The sequence below is a fragment of the Tursiops truncatus genome, chromosome 16 (genome assembly GCF_011762595.2).
Source record: "Tursiops truncatus isolate mTurTru1 chromosome 16, mTurTru1.mat.Y, whole genome shotgun sequence".
Taxonomy (NCBI): Eukaryota; Metazoa; Chordata; class Mammalia; order Artiodactyla; family Delphinidae; genus Tursiops; species Tursiops truncatus.
This window is the reverse complement of record NC_047049.1, coordinates 28451335-28469809: the sequence shown is the minus strand read 5'-3', so window position 1 is coordinate 28469809 and position 18475 is coordinate 28451335. Positions and strand designations below refer to the sequence as shown.

Genomic DNA, 18475 nt, shown 5'->3' with positions numbered 1-18475 from the left:
CTCCTGGGGGGTGGGCTGGGACAATGACTGTTGGTGGGGTGCTGTGTGCCATGCACTTTAAGTCCTTGAACGAATTTCCCACTGAGTCCTACAACCACCTTAACAGGTAGGTACTGTGTCATCCCCACTTTATAGACGACGTGGGAGCTTGAGGAGTATAAGGTCTCGTGACTGGGACGTGGCACAGCCAAACTTCAGATTGAGTCTCTCTGTCTCCAGAGTCCAAGCCTTCAAGTCCTTGGGCTTTGGGGAGAGTTTAGAGAAATCAGAGCTGACAGAGCCTGGGAGAAGGGCTTTAGGCACTAACCCAACAACACGCATGGTGTGTATGACTGTGGACACTTACTAGTCTATCGTGGCAGTGAGAATGAACCTCAGAAAACCGCAGCCCATGATTCTCCTCCCTCTTGCTTCCAGCCCTGAAGCCCTCTCATTGCAGACCTTCCTCAGAAGTGGAGGTAGGAAAAAATGGGAGAAGAGAAATTCTGCTATAACTAACTCTTAGTGGTTTGTAGTACTGGGCATATGGTTTGTGGGAAAAGAAACTGAATGTCGCTATATGAGTCAGTGGTTCAACAGGTATTTACTGACTACCTGCTCGTGCTTGGCACTGAATAGGCATCAGCGAGATACCATGGTGAACAAGACAGCAAGCTCCTACCTTTCTAGAGCTTCCATGCTCCTAGGGGGAGAAAGATGATAAACAAGTAACTACATAGATAACCTAGGTAATCTAGGGGAGTGATGAAGGCTATGAAGGAAATAAACTGGGTCATGGGATAAACAGTGATTGGGCAGAGTTGGCAAGGAAGCTGCTTTAGAAATGGTTGTCAGAGCAGCCTGAGAGAGCAGGTCTCTTTTGTTGAGACCTGGAAGGGGATGTGGAGAGAATGTTCAAGATAGAAACAACAGAGGCAGGAAAGAGCTTGGTGGTCCAAGGAGGATCTTTGTTCTGGCGCGTTATGTGCAAAGACGAGGCCGATGTGAGTTGGGGATGGAGTGCTGGCAGCAATGTTGCCTGGCATCTTTAGGCCAGAGTATGGTGTCTGGATTCCGTTTTAAGTGCATTGGGAATTTTTGTTAAGTTTGCTTCTCGGGTCTTTCCATTTGTCTTAGTCCATTTGGGCTGCTATAACAATTACCATCAACTGGGTGGCTTAAAGCACAAACATTTATTTCTCGCAGTTCTGGAGGCTGGATCTCCAAGTTCAAGGTGCTGGCAGATCCAGGTGGTGTCTCGTCTAGTGAGAACCCACTTCTTGGTTTGAAAATGGTTGTCTTCTCTTTGTATCCTCATATGGCGGGGAGGAGAGAGAGAAGAAGAAGGCTCTCTTCTTTTTTTTTTTTTTTTGCGGTATGCGGGCCTCCCACCACTGTGGCCCCTCCCATCACGGAGCACAGGCTCCGGACGCGCAGGCTCAGTGGCCATGGCCCACGGGCCCAGCCGCCCCGCGGCACGCGGGATCCTCCCGGACCGGGGCACGAACCCGCGTCCCCTGCATCGGCAGGCAGACTCCCAACCACTGCGCCACCAGGGAAGCCCGAAGGCTCTCTTCTTATAAGGACACTAATCCCATTCATGAAGTCTCCGCCTCCTCATGACCTAATTACCCCCACCTCCTAATGCCATCACCTTGGGGGTTAGGGTTTCAGCATATGAATTTTGGAGGGGACACAAACATTCAGTCCATAACACCATTTATATCTTAAGTTGAGAAAATCCATATGAGGCTTTGGGGAGAAAAGTGAATGAGATTTTGAGGAGTGGTGTTTACGCCTTTTTTAAACATTTAGAGAGTTTTTGAGGAAGCTCAAGGGGTGATTTCACTGGCCAAAGCCCCTGTGACTGTCTGCAAGGGCTTTTCCTGTCCAACAGACTAAGTTCTAGAACTGTTCATTAAGTCCAGTAGTAATTTGAGTTCAAGATAAAATTAGATAGAAAGGTGTATCCAGTGAGTATCTGGGAAAGGTATTAAAGCCATGATTAATAGTAGTTAATAAGTTATGAAGGTACCAAAGAATCCTTATGAATTTTTTAAATGTATTCTGTATCATTTTTAAATGAAGAATATTTGGCAGATGTCATATAGACAGAATTGTGTAACCATGGCCAAGATGCCCCATCACCATCTGGTGGCAGAATCTCTAAATTGCAGAATCGTGTTTTGAGGGATGAATAAACCACCTGAAAGTTGAAAATGTGAACGGAACATCATAAAATGATTGGAAACATCACACTGGCTGAAAGGTTAACTTCTGGACACATCGACTGCTAAGTCAAAATGTCCCAAAGGGTACCCTTAACTCCTATTAGTTTCAAGATAAACAGGTCTCCATTTCCTATGTAATTTAGAGGATGCTTGAGTTCTTAACTGGCCAGAGTATAAGGCAACTTTAACTCAAGCTATTGTTAAGAAATGGTTGTAGCTACAGCAATGAAAAAAGAATAAGAACATATTGTCTTTGGAACAGTGGTTAGATTCCCTCAATGCCAATCAGTAAGTATTTGTTGAGCACTAAGGCTGGTTCTGGGCACCATGACCAATACTCAAGAAATACAGTTGGGGAGAAGAAACATAAGTCAAATGACAGTAACCAATGCAGGGTAGTATCTAATTGATTACAAAATCGTATGGCACTTTATTTTAAGCACTAATTTGTCTAGAGAATATACTGGACCTTTAAGAATTAGGAAAGAATAAGAGGAGAGTGAAGGCAATGCCAAGAGCGAGGAGTGGGGAACACTGATAAATAGGGGTATGGAAGGCAAGCGAACATGGCACATTCAAGGAATGTGAAAGAGGAGCTGAGCTGGACCAGTGGTTCTGACTGGCAAGCAGTGGGACTCTATGGCCATGCAAGGCTGTATTATCAAAACTGGGCAGAGCCGTTTAGTTGATCTGCTGGACCATCACTGTCCGATACAGTAGCCAGTTGCCACATGTGACTGTTGAGCGCATGAAATGTGGCTCATCCAAATTGATGTTTGGTAAAATGTAAAATAATGGTTTGGCCAAAAAGTTCATTCGTTTAGTGAATACGTTGTTCAATAAAGTTCTCCGTGAAAATGAAAAATGTGTCTTTTACTCTCACTTAAAACCAAACAAACTTTTTGGCCAACCCAATACATATTGAATTCCAAAGACTTGGTACAAAGATGAATGTAAGATTCCTTATTAATTATTTTATATTGGTGACATGTTGAAGTGATTTTGGATACATTGGGTCAAATGAAATATATGTATTATTAAAATTAATTTCACATGTTTGTTTTTACCTTTTAAAAATGTGACAACTAGAGAATTTTAATTTACCTATGTGACTCACATTATTTTTCTCTTGGACAGTACTGTAGTACGTAGAAAAGGCTTCATAGGTGAACAAGGGGAGGGAACTGACAAAAAGTGATGCTTGAATCTAGAAGTGCAGCTGGGGAGATTCCCTGAATACATTTGCAGAGAGGTCCCTTCTCAAATTTCTTTCAAGGTGACACATTGACATGGTATTTGTGATATTTGTTTTAGCTTAAAAAGTGGAAGCAGTGTGAAAGCAAGGCTGTGAGATGCCTAGAGCAGGTAACCAATGGGCAGTGCCTTTGTCTTGAGTAGGCAGTGTGTTTCACACCATATTTTCTAGGCGAAGGGTCTTCTTTAACTAAACTGGAAGCCAAATCTAAACTAACTAGTTAAAAGAACCCAAACAATAATATCAAGTGCTTTGTTGGGCTTATGAAGTGTCATTTAGGAAATTTTCCTGTTCAAGCCAGGAGAACCTGCAAGACTCCGAAGAAAGCTTCACCTTTAGACACCCATGGGCACATTAGAAAATTGAGTTTTGATGATAACCTTGGCTCAGACCATGTGCCAGCTTCTCTTCAGTCATCTGATGCCTATGGACCCCAAAAAACAGCAGTTTTGGGGGGACCTCCCATAAAGTTTTGTGAAAGGCAGCCTCCGCGGGCATGTGAAAGGCAGCCTAATGCAGCCAGGTGTGTTTGCAGTGTACAGAGCTGAGCTCAGATGATTTCCCCTGGAGAGCAAGAGTAAAGGCCCTTTAAAGTGAAATGCCCAGATTGCAAGGGGTGCCATTATCAGACCCTGGAGTTTCCCCTCTGAGAACTTGGAGTTCCCACTTCCATCTTCCATCTCCCTGGCCCCAAAGAATGAATAGCACTTTCCCAGGCAGAACACACATCACATGGCTGGGACTCTGAAGGCTTGCTAACTGTCAAACCTTAGGCAAGTCCCCCATCTTTCTGGACCTCATTTTCTTATTTGTAAAATGGGCATCACGAAACCTCTCATGCCTACCCCATGCAGTCATTGTGACCAAAGGAGACAACACATTCCTAAGTGCTCTGTGAGCCATAATGCACTGTGTGGCTGGAAGTTTCCATCCTCATATCCCAACATCTGTCTGCAAAAGCAAGCTCTCTTGGGTAACATTAGCACTAGAGCTTTCACCAGCGTCTGAAAATCTAATCATCAGTTCCATCTCTTTAGGATATTTGTAGAACTTTCAGTAATATGTAGGGTTTCCCAAAAGAAATAACCCAACGATGTTTTAAAGAAAAAATTGAAAAGAAATTGCAAACCAATTTTGTGAAAACGCTATCAGGGATGAGTTTGTTACTGCAAGTAAATAAATTTATTTGTGAGCTTCCTGGTCATAAAAGGAAAAAGGAGAAACCTAGTGGATATTTGAGTTCTCATCCAGTATAAGAAAGTATATAATTCATCTAGAGAAAGGAGCTTATTCCTGGCACTAATTTCATGAAGGATTTATCAGATGGATTCCTATATGACTATGGAAGGCATCAGAAAAAAATAATAGTAATAAATTGGCTTCATCGGTGGTTTTGCCAGTTTATGTTGTTCATTTGGAGGTTTCTTATTTCAGCCCTTGACACAAGCTGGGGGTCTTGCTCTTGCCGAGTCCCCACTGACTGCCCTTTAGGAAGAGGGTCCTTGGCAACAGTATAAGCCTGTGTTTTAAACCTCTCAGTGGGCAGCCACCCTGCTAACTGAAGATGCCCTCCATCCTCTCCTGGGTCTCGGGAGAAGGCTTGGCTCCGCCAGGTGCTAGAGTCCAGAGCCAATAAAAATGAACAGAGGGAGCTCTGGTGGCAAACAAGCAAAAGGGTCCCCTCATTGTCCCTTAACTGCTGGGCTGGTACAACTTGGGTAAGGCCCCCAGATCATAGATCCCGGGCCACCAAGGCCAGGCGTTCCCAAGCACCTTAGTGGGGCTGCTTCTGAGCTCAGGGAGGCAGACTACATCCAGGGAGGGCTCTGCCCAGCTCCTCCTGAGCTTCCGCCCCTTCCTTCCAGATCACACGGCAGCAGTACCAGAATGCGCTCACCGCCTGCCGCATGGACAGCTCACCTCAGTCCCCCGACGTGGAGGCCTTCACTGACGGAGAATCCACCAAGGCCCCCATGACCCGGGGCACACCCCAGACCCCCAAGGATGACGCTGCCGTCACCCTCCTGAGCAACAGGAACAGCCTGCCGTGTAAGTCAGTTGGGAGGATGATGGGCCGGGCTACCGTGGGATAGGGATGGCCCTACCTTCCTCCTCAGTCCTGCCCAGAGCTGCCATCTTGTCCTCATGGGGCCCCAGGTCTTCTACAAAGCAGGGAGGTGACGCACTCACTGTCCTCCCCAGGCAGCCGTTCAGATGGGCTGAGAAGCCCCAGTGAGGTCATGTACCTGAGGATGGAGGAGATGGCCTTCACCCAGGAGGAGATGACAGACTTCGAGGGGCAGAGCACGCAGCAACTCTCACTGTCTCCTGCAGCTGTTCCCATGAGAGCAGGTCAGGGAGGGTAACTGGGCCCTGCAGGAACAGGTGGGGGTGGGGGTCAAGGCCACCAGGTGCTGGGACGGCCCAGGGTGAGCCATGTGAGGGAAGTCTGGGACCCCGTCCCCATGTAAAACTTCCCACCTCCTTATTCCACCCGGGAAGGGAAACTAAGGCTTACTATGCACCTACCATGCGTCAGACCCATCTTAATCCATTCTCCTAGGAAAACAGTGTGTAGGACACTGTTAGCTAGGTTTCCACCTGGATTCAGATCCTGGCTTCTCCACTTAGGAGCTCTGCAAGTTACTTTAACCTAAGACTAGGTTTCCTTATCTTAATAGATATGTTTCCTTATATTAGTAGATATAAATCACAGTGGCTAGCTCATGAAGTAGCTCTGAGCATAAATGAGATCACGTTTACAGGAGGGCACATCATAGTACTTGGTACCATGCTCCCTAAATGTTAAGTATCAATAGTTATTATTAGGCCTAATTTACACATTAGGAAACTGAGGTCAGGCATCACTCTTACTAAGGTTCGTCCCTTCCTTTGGGCTCCAGAGACTAGCTAGTAAGCTGGTTTTGAACTTTCGCTTGCTGAGGAACCTCAACCAAAACACCCTACCTGGATCCCTGGGTGTGTAGGTGGGAAAGGCTTGTGTTCTTTCTTCTTTCCTTTCTCTCAGCATCAGATAGTGAATGTTGTCATATCAACCTGGACACAGAGACCAGCCGCTGCAGCAGCAGCTTTGAGGAAACCATGGGCCAGAAGTTGCTGAGAACCTTGAGTGAGTAGCTCTTCACCCAGATGAAAACGGCCCGCCAGCTGGTTAGTACAAAAAACACGTTAGGATCTTATTCCTGGAGGAGGAACCATTGACTCCTGTTGGGAACTCTAATGAGGTACAATTGTGGATACCCATAATAGGGCTCAGGCAGTACTGCACCTTTGATACTTTGGGGAGCTGTCCCACTCAGTTGGTGGTCATCTAGGACAGGAGTCTGCAAACCACGGCCACAGATCAAATCCTGACCTCCCTCCCCCGCCCATTCCTGTAAAAAATAAAGACTTACTGGATCATAGAAGCCCCTTGTTATTGATGGCCACAATGGCAGAGTTGAGTAGTTGCAACAGGGACCAAATGGCCTGCAAAACCTAAAACATTTACAATCTGGTCCTTTAAGGAAAGAATTTGTGTTTGGGACACTCAATAAAAAGGAAAGCAATATCCTCGGTGGAAAGAAGTCCATGGCAGAGAGAACAAGGTGAAAAATACTCCTTCCTAAAAACAGTGGAGCTGGGAACAGAGTGCCCTTCCATCCTTGAGGGCAGTTACATAATTACCCCCACGTACCCCAGTGCAGAAGGAAGGTTGCCTCTGATCTAGAGAATGTAGGTCCCCGGTGCGGGGTGTGGCTCCCAGCTACACCCACCACCCCTGGCTCAGGGACATCAAAGTCCGTGAGACCAGCCCTCTCTCAGAGGGTGTCTGGCAGTCATCTGAGCTGGGGATGGTGGGGCGTGATCCTGAGGCATTGTGTGGGCTTCACTCAGTCCCCTCCAGGAAATCTCCATTCCATTGGCACTAGCCTGGGTGCGCGGCTTTTTGGAGATGTCATCTCAGGTGGAAGGTGCATCCTAATCCTTCAAGATGTAAATATGCTGATGTCAGCACCAGGAGACAATGCAGGTTACTTCTGACAAACTATCAAGGGCTTTGTCTCCATTCCTGCTTCTATTTTGAAGAAAGCTTAGACCACCGAGAGAGTATCAATGTCCTCCCAGTCTTAAAGATTGATCCTTACAAGCTGTGTTTTTCAGGTGGTCAAAAAAGGAAGAGGTCACCAGATGGAGAGAGAACCTCTGAGGAGAACTCCAACTTAACCCCTCTCATCACATGACAGGGCAGTCAGCGTTCGCTGGGTGCGTGAGATTCCAGAGCTTTGGGGAGAACCCGTCCTCCCATCATCTGCTTCTCCCCAAGGCCTCCCACAGGTGACAGAGCGTTCCGCTTTCCTTACCACCTCTTCACCCCTAGCTGTCAGTTTGGCAGATTTTCCCTCGTTCCTCCAGTTTGACTCAGAGCCTTGCGGTAGCCATAACGGAAGGAGGTGCCTCAGTGGAACATGCTAGAAATGGTTTTATCCACAGCACAGTCTGGGACTGGAGAAGAAATGACCCCAGGCTGACAGTGCCACTCGAGGATCCCTGATGCCCTTTTTTGTTCTTTGGTGTCCCCTGGCACCATATTTCATACTTAGCTTAGGTCAAAAGGTGCCACTGGCAGACGGGCACAAAGGAGGCTGGAGCAGCAGATAGGAAGATTAGTTCAGGAGATGCACCACGAATTCCTCCAGAACATTAGAGCAGCGGGACAGTCACGTTGGCATGTGAAGTTACAGGACAGAAAACTGTCAGTGACCAGTTTCCTGTTAGATAAGGGTTCCAGCAGCCTGGGAGGTGTGTCTCAGCTGGAATGGAAAGAATGTGAGATGGAACCTCAAGTCACTGTTATTTCCCAGGGACACATCTGTTTTGGCTCCTGATCAGTACTCATCAATCCAACAATAAATCTGCTCTGGAAGAGGAGGAGCAGGGAGCAGAGAACCCCATTTGGGAGCCAGAGATGGAACTTCAGGTTTTAAGTTCAAAAAATATGTATGTGGAAAGTTTTTAGCCATGACAAACCAAAGAGTGCCCAGGTCGGCCAAGAAGGATGCAAGCTCTCATGGGACTTCAGTGTATATTACACTGGAACACTGAAGAATCACTCTTCTTTTTTCATCCATTCCCCCCACCCCCACCCATTACTCCACTCCAGCAAGTCAGCTGAGCGTACTTTATTCTAAGAACGTACTGATCTTAGATCTCTGGTTTTTCACCTGATGTTGGGGCAGGTGCAATTCCAAGCATCACCACCAGATGGCAGGATGACTGCACAGACCTACTTGAAGAACAAACTCGTTCTGATCCGGAACCACACAGCCAGCCTTAGGGAAAATGTGGAAGTAAGTGAAGGTTGTCTTTGGGACACCTGCCCCCCTTTCTGATGTATATCCCACCCCTAGATCAGGGATCCAGTGATCCAGTGCTACCTGCTGATCTCCAAACCATTCCCTAACTTTTCTCTGGGGTATACTATTCAGGCTTCCCTTCCCTTCCTCCAAAACCATTACTCTCACCTCCCCCCACCCATTCAATCAATAATCACATGGGGAGCGGGGAGGCTGATAATTCCTCTGGGTTATTTGCATCTCAAAAGAAAATACCCAGAGGAACCTTTAACTCAGGGGGTCCTTAACTTGGGGTCGATTGCTCCAGGGGGTCCATTGTTGGACTTCAGAGGGTCTATGAAACCCCTGACTCTGTCAGAATTTAGTGTCTGCGTTCTTATGTGTGTTTTCCAGAGGCCTAAAGCTTTCATACGATTTTCAAAGGTCTCAGACCCACAAAGTGTTAAAACCCACTATTTTAACTAGTGGAACTTTCAGCCCAGAGTTTCTGCAGTGCAGAGTGAAGTGAATACTGGTTAGTTTGAGACAGATTCTTCTCAAATGTCCATCAAATCGATAGGGAAAGCTGGCACACGCCACGTGGAAGTCGTCAGAAACCCCTGACACACCCTGTGGTGCTGTACAGCCTACACCTGACATAACTTGGTCCCCCTCCCCCACCAAACCAGAGCAGGTGTTGCCAACAGGAGGGACACAGCATGTGGAAGTAGACTTTCCAGCTGGAGATGCCTCTTTCATCAATGTATTATTGACTTCACATCCCTTGCCTGGCTCTGCCTGAGGCTCAGCAGTGCATGACTTCTTGTAGATAACTCACAGCTACCACCCACCCCCAACACCTGCTCTTGCCTGGTAGAAATAGGCAAAGTGTCAGCCCTTGGTGCTGGGTGCTCCGACCCAAACCAGTAAACAGTGAGTTTCAAACAAGGACTGCCATCATGCAGTCATCTTGCCCAGCTGGCCACTGGCCCGAGGGGGCCTGCCTGTCTAGTCTTCCTTTCATTACCCCTTACACCACTGCTGTTGCATTAATCCATCCCTATGCAAAATCCCTAAGGAGCCTGTCACCACTCCCCTCCCTATTCCCCACCCCAACCCAAGATTTTCTTCAGATTTAAAAAAAAAAAAAAGAGGATTTTAAAATAAAGCATTTGTGAAGGCTCAATAACTGTAAATAATTTTTAAATAAAATAAAAATGCTTTTCCTGGAATGTGGCTGTTTCCCTTGCCCCGGCATCTCAGTGTTCTGACATGGTTTCATTTGAGGTGCAGGGTGGGTGGTGCACACATAATTATCTTACCTGAGGCCCACCTGCCTAAAGAGGCACCCCTCTTGAGACCAGGTGTGAGGTTGCAGGTAAGGTTACAGAAAAGCCCTCGCGCTCTGCTTTGGGATATCAGATGGGTAAGATGTTGCAAGAACGAATGCCAGAAATGGAAAGTAAAAGCCAAATGAGAAGCCAGAGTGTGACTTCTGGACAAGGAAGAAGCACAAGGATGATAATGAGAAGGGCTGGCGTTTGCCAGAGCCCCGTGATGTGCAAGGCACTGGGCTGGGTGCCTTCTAAGTTCAAGGTCTTGGAGGCCAAAACCCAGTCTAGCACTTGAGACAATGTGCTGGTCACACTGGCTCACTTCTGTAGGCCCTTTGGAGAGGAGCAAAAGTGGCCTAATTTCAGCACTTTCCAACCAAAGGCTGGGAAAAGGAACGAGGGAGCGGGCAGGGCTTATTGATTAGTTTTAAACCAAGGCAGGAGCGAGGGGACAGCCAGACAGGTGGGCACAGGTGTTGGGGTTTTTAAGGTCTTTGCAGAGGGTTGGAATCTGACACCTACTACCAAGGTCTTCAACCACCACACAGGACAATTAGCAAGTGACCTGCACCAGTACGACCCATGATTCTTCCCAGGAGCCTCCATAGGCTGTTAAGTTCATTAACAGTAAATAAATGATACAACTATTTTGCTGAGGGTTTTATGTGCCAGGTCTTGTGCTAAGCAGGTGTGCAGTGTGAACCTCAGAGGTAGGACTGGTCCACGCTTGCGAGGAAGCACTCACACCCCTAGGCTCCGCAACTTCCTGGCCATGGAAACTTGAGCAATTCACCTAACTGTTCCCAGCCTATTTCATAGACTGTAAAAGAGGGCAGGCTGTGAAACTTCCTTTCCAGGGTGATTTTGAGAAAGAAATGAGCGTTCCTGCATGTGAGAGGCGCCGAGAAGCCCTGCAGTAAAGAAACCTGTGTAACTCACTTAGCCTGGCTTTTCCCAGACTTGCTCAGAGCCCCGGCTCATGGGGAAAAAGAACACGCTGTTGGGAATATATGTAAGAAGAGAATGAAGAAAGGCAGATTCCTATTGAGACTGGGGCTTTTATTTATTTTTGGCTTACTTGGGTCTTAGTTGTGGCACATGGGCTTCTCTCTAGTTGTAGCAGGCAGGCTTAGTTGCCCCATGGCATGTGGGATCTTAGTTCCCCAACCAGGGATCAAACCCACATCCCCTGCATTGGAAGGCAGATTCTTAACCACTGGACCACCAGGGAACTCCTGAGACTGGGGCTTTTTTAAATACTAAAAACATTTGAGAACTTTGGTAGGTATACTTTGACTTAAAGAAGTGTTTTCAACCGGTTTTTCATTAGCAATCCCCCTAAAGACAAAAATTAAGTTCAAATTCTCCCCAACAAGAGAAATTAAATACCCAGAAATAAGATTTTGTCAAGTAAGATTGTGCTTTGCAGGACTACAAAATCACTTTAATATCTCGGACTTTCTTTGTCCCCATGAACCAATTTTTAGCCCCTATCTAAGGGGTACTATCACCCTTGTTGAGAATTCATGGTTTAAAGCTGTGTTTCGGAAGAATGATAGAAGACTGACAAAATGTAGAATCATTCGACTCAAGTTTTGTTATTCTTCCCTTATGAAGGGCAAGCATCTTTAAATAGGAAGAACAAATATTGAAAGAAAGAAAAATAGAATGAAAGTAATGAAGAGTTGAGTGCAAGGTCATCTCATCACTTGAAATCTGTTCCCATCCACTGGACCCAATCATGCACCTGCACATGTTTTCTGAAGGACTGCTAGGGAGCCAGCCAGGTGGTGAAGGATCTGTAAACCATAATCTGTGCTCAAACACTGCAGAATCTTGGAGGGAGGAGTTTCACAGGGAGAAGCAAAAACAAGGGATAACAACCGCTATTCTCAAATATTTGAAAAGTCATCAATTAGAAGTGCCAGTACAATTAATGTCTGTGGTTTAAAGGAAGAGAAGAGGGGGACTGGGTGAGTAGGACAGATGGAGATCAAATTCTGGATCAAGGTAAAAGATCTTTGTAATGAAATTACTCCATCAGTAGAATGGGATGTTTCACCAAGCATTGAAAGAACCCAACCCACAGAGGGCAGACAGCAGAAGCAAGAAGAACTACAATTCTGCAGCCTGTGAAAGGAAAACCACATTCACAGAAAGACAGACAAAATGAAAAGGCAGAGGGCTTTGTACCAGATGGAGGAACAATATAAAACCCCAGAAAAACAATTAAATGAAGTGGAGATAGGCAACCTCCCAGGAAAAGAATTCAAAATAATGATAGTGAAGATGATCCAGGACCTCGGAAAAAGAATGGAGGCAAAGATCAAGAAGATGCAAGAAATGTTTAACAAAGACTTAGAAGAATTAAAGAACAAACACCTAGAAGAATTAAAGAACAAACAAACAGAGATGAACAATACAATAACTGAAATGAAAAATACATTAGAAGGAATCAATAGCAGAATAACTGAGGCAGAAGAATGGGTAAGTGACCTGGAAGACAGAATGGTGGATTCACTGCTGCAGAACAGAATAAAGAAAAAAGAATGAAAAGAAATGAAGACAGCCTAAGAGACCTTTATGACAACATTAAACACTACAACATTCGCATTATAGGGGTCCCAGAAGGAGAAGAGAGACAAAGGACCCGAGAAAATATTTGAAGAGATTATAGTCGAAAACTTCTCTAACATGGGAAAGGAAATAGCCACCCAAGTCCAGGAAGCACAGACAGTCCCAGGCAGGATAAACCCAAGTAGAAACACGCTGAGACACATAGTAATCAAATTGACAAAAATTAAAGACAAAGAAAAATTATTGAAAGCAACATGAAAAATATGACAAATAACAGACAAGGGAACTCCCATAAGGTTAACAGCTGATTTCTCAGCAGAAACTCTACAAGCCAGAAGGGAGTGGCACGATATATTTAAAGTAATGAAAGGGAAGAACCTACAACCAAGATTACTTTACCCAGCAAGGATCTCATTCAGATTCAACGGAGAAATCAAAAGCTCTACAGACAAGCAAAAGCTAAGAGAATTCAGCACCACCAAACCAGCTCTACAACAAATGCCAAAGGAACTTCTCTAAGTGGGAAACACAAGAGAAGAAAAGGACCTACCAAAAAAAACCCAAAACAATTAAGAAAATGGTAATAGGAACATAGATATCGATAATTACCTTATATGTGAATGAATTAAATGCTCCAACCAAAAGACACAGGCTTCCTGAATGGATACAAAAACAACACCCATATATATGCTGTCTACAAGAGACCCACTTCAGACCTAGGGACACATACAGACTGAAAGTGAGGGGATGGAAAAAGATATTCCATGCAAATGGAAGTCAAAAGAAAGCTGGAGTAGCTATTCTCATATCAGACAGAAGAGACTTTAAAATAAAGACTATTACAAGAGACAAAGAAGGACACAACATAATGATCAAGGGATCGATCCAAGAAGAAGATATAACAATTATAAATATATATGCACCCAACACAGGAGCACTTCAATACATAAGGCAACTGCTAACAGTTATAAAAGAGGAAATCGACAGTAACACAGTAATAGTGGGGGACTTTAACACTTCACTTACACCAATGGACACATCATCCAAAATGAAAATAAATAAGGAAACAGAAGCTTTAAATGAAACAATAGACCAGATAGATTGAAGTGATATTTACAGGACATTCCATCCAAAAACAGCAGATTACACTTTCTTCTCAAGTGTGCACGGAACATTCTCCAGGATAGAGCACATCTTGGGTCACAAATCAAGCCTCGGTAAATTTAAGAAAACTGAAATCATATCAAGTAGCTTTTCTGACCACAATGCTATGAGATTAGAAATCAATTACAGGGGGGAAAAAAACATAAAAAACACAAACACATGGAGGCTAAACAATACGTTACTAAATAACCAAGAGATCACTGAAGAAATCAAGGAGGATATCAAAAAATACCTAGAGACAAATTACAATGAAAACACGATGATCCGAAACCTATGGGATGCAGCAAAAGCAGTTCTAAGAGGGAGGTTTAGAGCAATACAAGCCTACCTCAAGAAACAAGAAAAATCTCAAATAAACAATCTAACCTTACACCTAAAGGAACTAGAGAAAGAAGAACAAACAAAATCCAAAGTTAACAGAAGGAAAGAAATCATAAAGATCAGAGCAGACATAAATGAAATAAAAACAAAGAAAACAATAGCAAAGATCAATAAAACTAAAAGCTGGTTCTCTGAGAAGATAAACAAAATTGATAAACCCGTAGCCAGATTCATCATGAAAAAAAGGAAGAGGACTCAAATCAATAAAATTAGAAATGAAAAAGGAGAAGTTACAACAGACACTGCAGAAATAGAAAGCATCATAAGAGACTACTACAGGCAACTCTATGCCAATAAAATGGACAACCTGGAAAAAATGGACAAATTCTTAGAAAGGTATAACCTCCCAAGACTGAACCAGGAAGAAATAGAAAATATGAACAGACCAATCACAAGTAATGAAATTGAAACACTGATTAAAAGTCTTCCAACAAACAAATCTCCGGCACCAGATGGTCTCACAGGTGAATTCTATCAAACATTTAGAGAAGAGCTAACACCCATCCTTCTCAAACTCTTCTGAAAAATTGCAGAGGAGGAACACTCCCATACTCACTCTACAAGGTCACCATCACCCTGATACCAAAACCAGACAAAGATACTACAAAAAAACAAAATTACAGACCAATATCACTGATGAATATAGATGCAAAAATCCTCAACTAAATACTAGCAGACAGAATCCAACAACACATTAAAAGGATCATACACCATGATCAAGTGGGATTTATTCCAGGGATGCAAGGATTCTTCAATATACTCAAATCAATCAATGTGATACACCATATTTACAAATTGAAGAAGAATCATATGATCTTCTCAATACATGCAGAAAAAGCTTTTGACAAAATTCAACACCCATTTATGATAAAAACTCTCCAGAAAGTGGGCAGAGAGGGAACCTACCTCAACATAATAAAGGCCATATACGACAAACCCACAGCAAACATCATTCTCAATGGTGAAACACTGAAAGCATTTCCTCTAAGATCAGGAACAAGACAAGGATGTCCACTCTTGCCACTATTATTCAACATAGTTTTGGAAGTCCTAGCCACGGCAATCAGAGAAGAAAAAGAAATAAAAGGAATACAAATTGGAAAAGAAGAAGTAAAACTCACTGTTTGCAGATGACATGATACTATACATAGAGAAACCTAAGATGCCACCAGAAAACTACTAGAGCTAATCAATGAATTTGGTAAAGTTGCAGGATACAAAATTAATGCACAGAAATCTCTTACATTTCTATACACTAACAACAAAAGATCAGAAAGAGAAATTAAGGAAACAATCCCATTCACCATTGCAACAAAAAGAATAAAATACCTAGGAATAAACCTACCTAAGGAGACAAAAGACCTGTATGCAGAAAAATATTAAGACATTGATGAAAGAAATCAAAGATGACACCAACAAATGGAGAGATATATCATGTTCTTCGATTGGAAGAATCAATATTGTGAAGATGACTATACTACCCAAAGCAATCTACAGATTCAATGCAATCCCTATCAAATTACCAGTGGCATTTTTTCAGAACTAGTACAAAAAATCTTAAAATTTGTATGGAGACACAAAAGACCCTGAATAGCCAAAGCAGTCTTGAGGGAAAAAAAGGGAGCTGGAGGAATCAGACTCCCTGACTTCAGACCATACTACAAAGCTACGGTAATCAAGACAATAAGGTACTGGCACAAAAACTGAAATATAGATCAATGGAACAGGATAGAAAGCCCAGAGATAAACCCACACACCTATGTCAACTAATCTATGACAAAGGCAAGGATATACAACGGAAAAAAGACAGTCTCTTCATTAAATGGTGCTGGGAAAACTGGACAGCTACATGTAAAAGAATGAAATTAGAACACTCCCTAACACCATACACAAAAATAAACTCAAAACGGATTAAAGATCTAAATGTAAGACTGGACACTATAAAACTCTTAGAGGAAAACATAGGAAGAACACTCTTGGACATAAATCACAGCAAGATCTTGTTTGACCCACCTCCTAGAGTAATGGAAATAAAAACAAAAATAAACAAATGGAACCTAATGAAACTTAAAAGCTTTTGCAAAGCAAAGGAAACTACAACAAGACGAAAAGACAACCCTCAGAATATATTTGCAAATGAATCATCGGACAGAGGATTAATCTTCAAAATATATAAACAGCTCATGCAGCTCAATAGTAAAAAAACAAACAACCCAATCCAAAAATGGGAAGAAAGCCTAAATAGACATTTCTCCAAAGAAGATATACAGATGGCCAAAAAGCATGAAAAGCTGCTCAACATCACTAATTATTAGAGAAATGCAAATCAAAACTACAATGAGGTATCACCTCACACCAGTTAGAATGGGCATCATCAGAAAATCTACAAACAACAAATGCTGGAGAGGGTGTGGAGAAAAGGGAACCCTCTTGCACTGTTGGTGGGAATGTAAATTGATATGGCCACTATAGAGAACAGTATGGAGGTTCCTCAAAAAAGTAAAAATAGAATTACCATATGATCCAGCAATCCCACTACCTGGCATATACCCTGAGAAAACTATAATTCGAAAAGACACATGCACCCCAATGTTCATTGCAGCACTATTTACAATAGCCAGGCCATGGAAGCAAGCTAAATGCCCATCGACAGATGACTGGATAAAGAAGATGTGGTACATATATACAATGGAATATTACTCAGCCATAAGAAGGAACGCAATTGGGTCATTTGTAGAGACATGGATGGATCTAGAGACTGTCATACTGAGTGAAGTAAGTCAGAAAGAGAAAAACAAATATCGTATATTAATTCATATATGTGGAACCTAGAAAAATGGTACAGATGAACTGGTTTGCAGGGCAGAAATAGAGACACAGATGTAGAGAACAAACATAAGGACACCAAGGGGGAAAGTGGTGGGGGGGTGGGGATGGTGGTGGGATGAATTGGGAGATTGGGATTGACATATATACACTAATATGTATAAAATAGATAACTAATAAGAACCTGCTGTATAAAAAATAAATAAAATTAAAAATAAATAAATGAACATATAATTTAATGTAAGCATGTAAAACGTGCTGTGGGAAAAGAAAAAAAAGAAAGAACCCAACCCACCCCAGTTAAAAGTGATGAGTCAGGGACAACATAGAAGAGACTCTTGCACTGGGAGAGAGGCTGGAGTTAATGATTTCTGAGACCCTGATCGTCCTTCAAGACTGTAGGATTTTATTTCTTCGGTCTTGAGGCTGGGTAAGTACAGGGCTTGCAGGCCTGTGGTGTGCAGCCCAACACGGAGTGTTCCTGATTTGCTGACTTAACAAGATTTACAGGATAGTGCCTTGTACCTACACTCCAGGGGTTCGTTTCTAAGCCTCAGAGTGGTCCCCAGGCTGAGGTGTTGGGTGCCCCCACCTCCAGCCCAGAAGCCTCCCACTTTAAGATGGCCCCATGACTCAGTCATTTAGCTACTTTTGAGCCTCAGCCTCATGTAAGGACTGGGTGTGAAGTCCCTCTGGGTTATTTGTAGTAGTTGTGAGGATTAACTAAGATAATGCCTATGAGTTCTCAGTAAACATTAGATTCCCAGATTCCAATTATTTCCCACTGCCCCCTGTTCCTTCCAGAATCCTCCATTGTGACATGAGATCTGTCCAAACAAGGCTTCCAGCCACTGTTGGTCGGATATGAGGAATGGAGAGGAGCTCTTACCTTGCCACTAAGGAAACTTTATTTCTAGTATAACTGGATTCTTGGGGAAAGATTTGTGGTTCTACCCTTGAAAGGCAAAGGGGCTGTTGTGCCATTTGCCAACTCAGGAGCCATGAGGAGATATATGGTGTCCCATTCCTGGCAGATCCTGAAGAAGGAATTGGTGAGGAGTGTCTTCCCTCTTCCTGACAGGGAAGAGTGGAAGACTGAACAGACAGGTATTTTGAGGGAGAGGCAGGTGTAGGAGGCGGCCTCGGATGAACGTGGCCACCCTGTACCTTTTGGAATCACAGAGTTCCAGATTAGGCTTCAGAAAGACTGAATTCTGACAGAGAAGGCCATGTAGGCTACTCTGCCTTTGACGTTGAGCGAATCACAGGCTACGCTCTGAGCCCCTGAGAACTGCTCCGTACTCGCCCTTCCTGCTTTAGGAGATTCAGAGAGAATAAGGCACAGCAACAAGGTAGAGTAATAGCTTAAACTTATGGACTCTGGACCCAGAC

General features: G+C 43.7%; 1 protein-coding gene across 1 annotated transcript in view; it reads left to right on the top strand.

Annotated features, from left to right (window-relative positions):
* CNNM1 (cyclin and CBS domain divalent metal cation transport mediator 1) overlaps window positions 1–8614 on the top strand; it is a 46787-nt gene extending 38173 nt beyond the window's left edge. The window contains exons 8-11 of the mRNA XM_033841902.2: window positions 5331–5514; window positions 5668–5817; window positions 6494–6595; window positions 7630–8614. Of these exons, the coding sequence (XP_033697793.1) occupies window positions 5331–5514; window positions 5668–5817; window positions 6494–6595; window positions 7630–7709 (516 nt within the window). The 3' untranslated portion in view covers window positions 7710–8614. The remainder of the gene's footprint in view (window positions 1–5330; window positions 5515–5667; window positions 5818–6493; window positions 6596–7629) is intronic.
* The last annotated feature ends 9861 nt before the right edge of the window (window positions 8615–18475 follow it).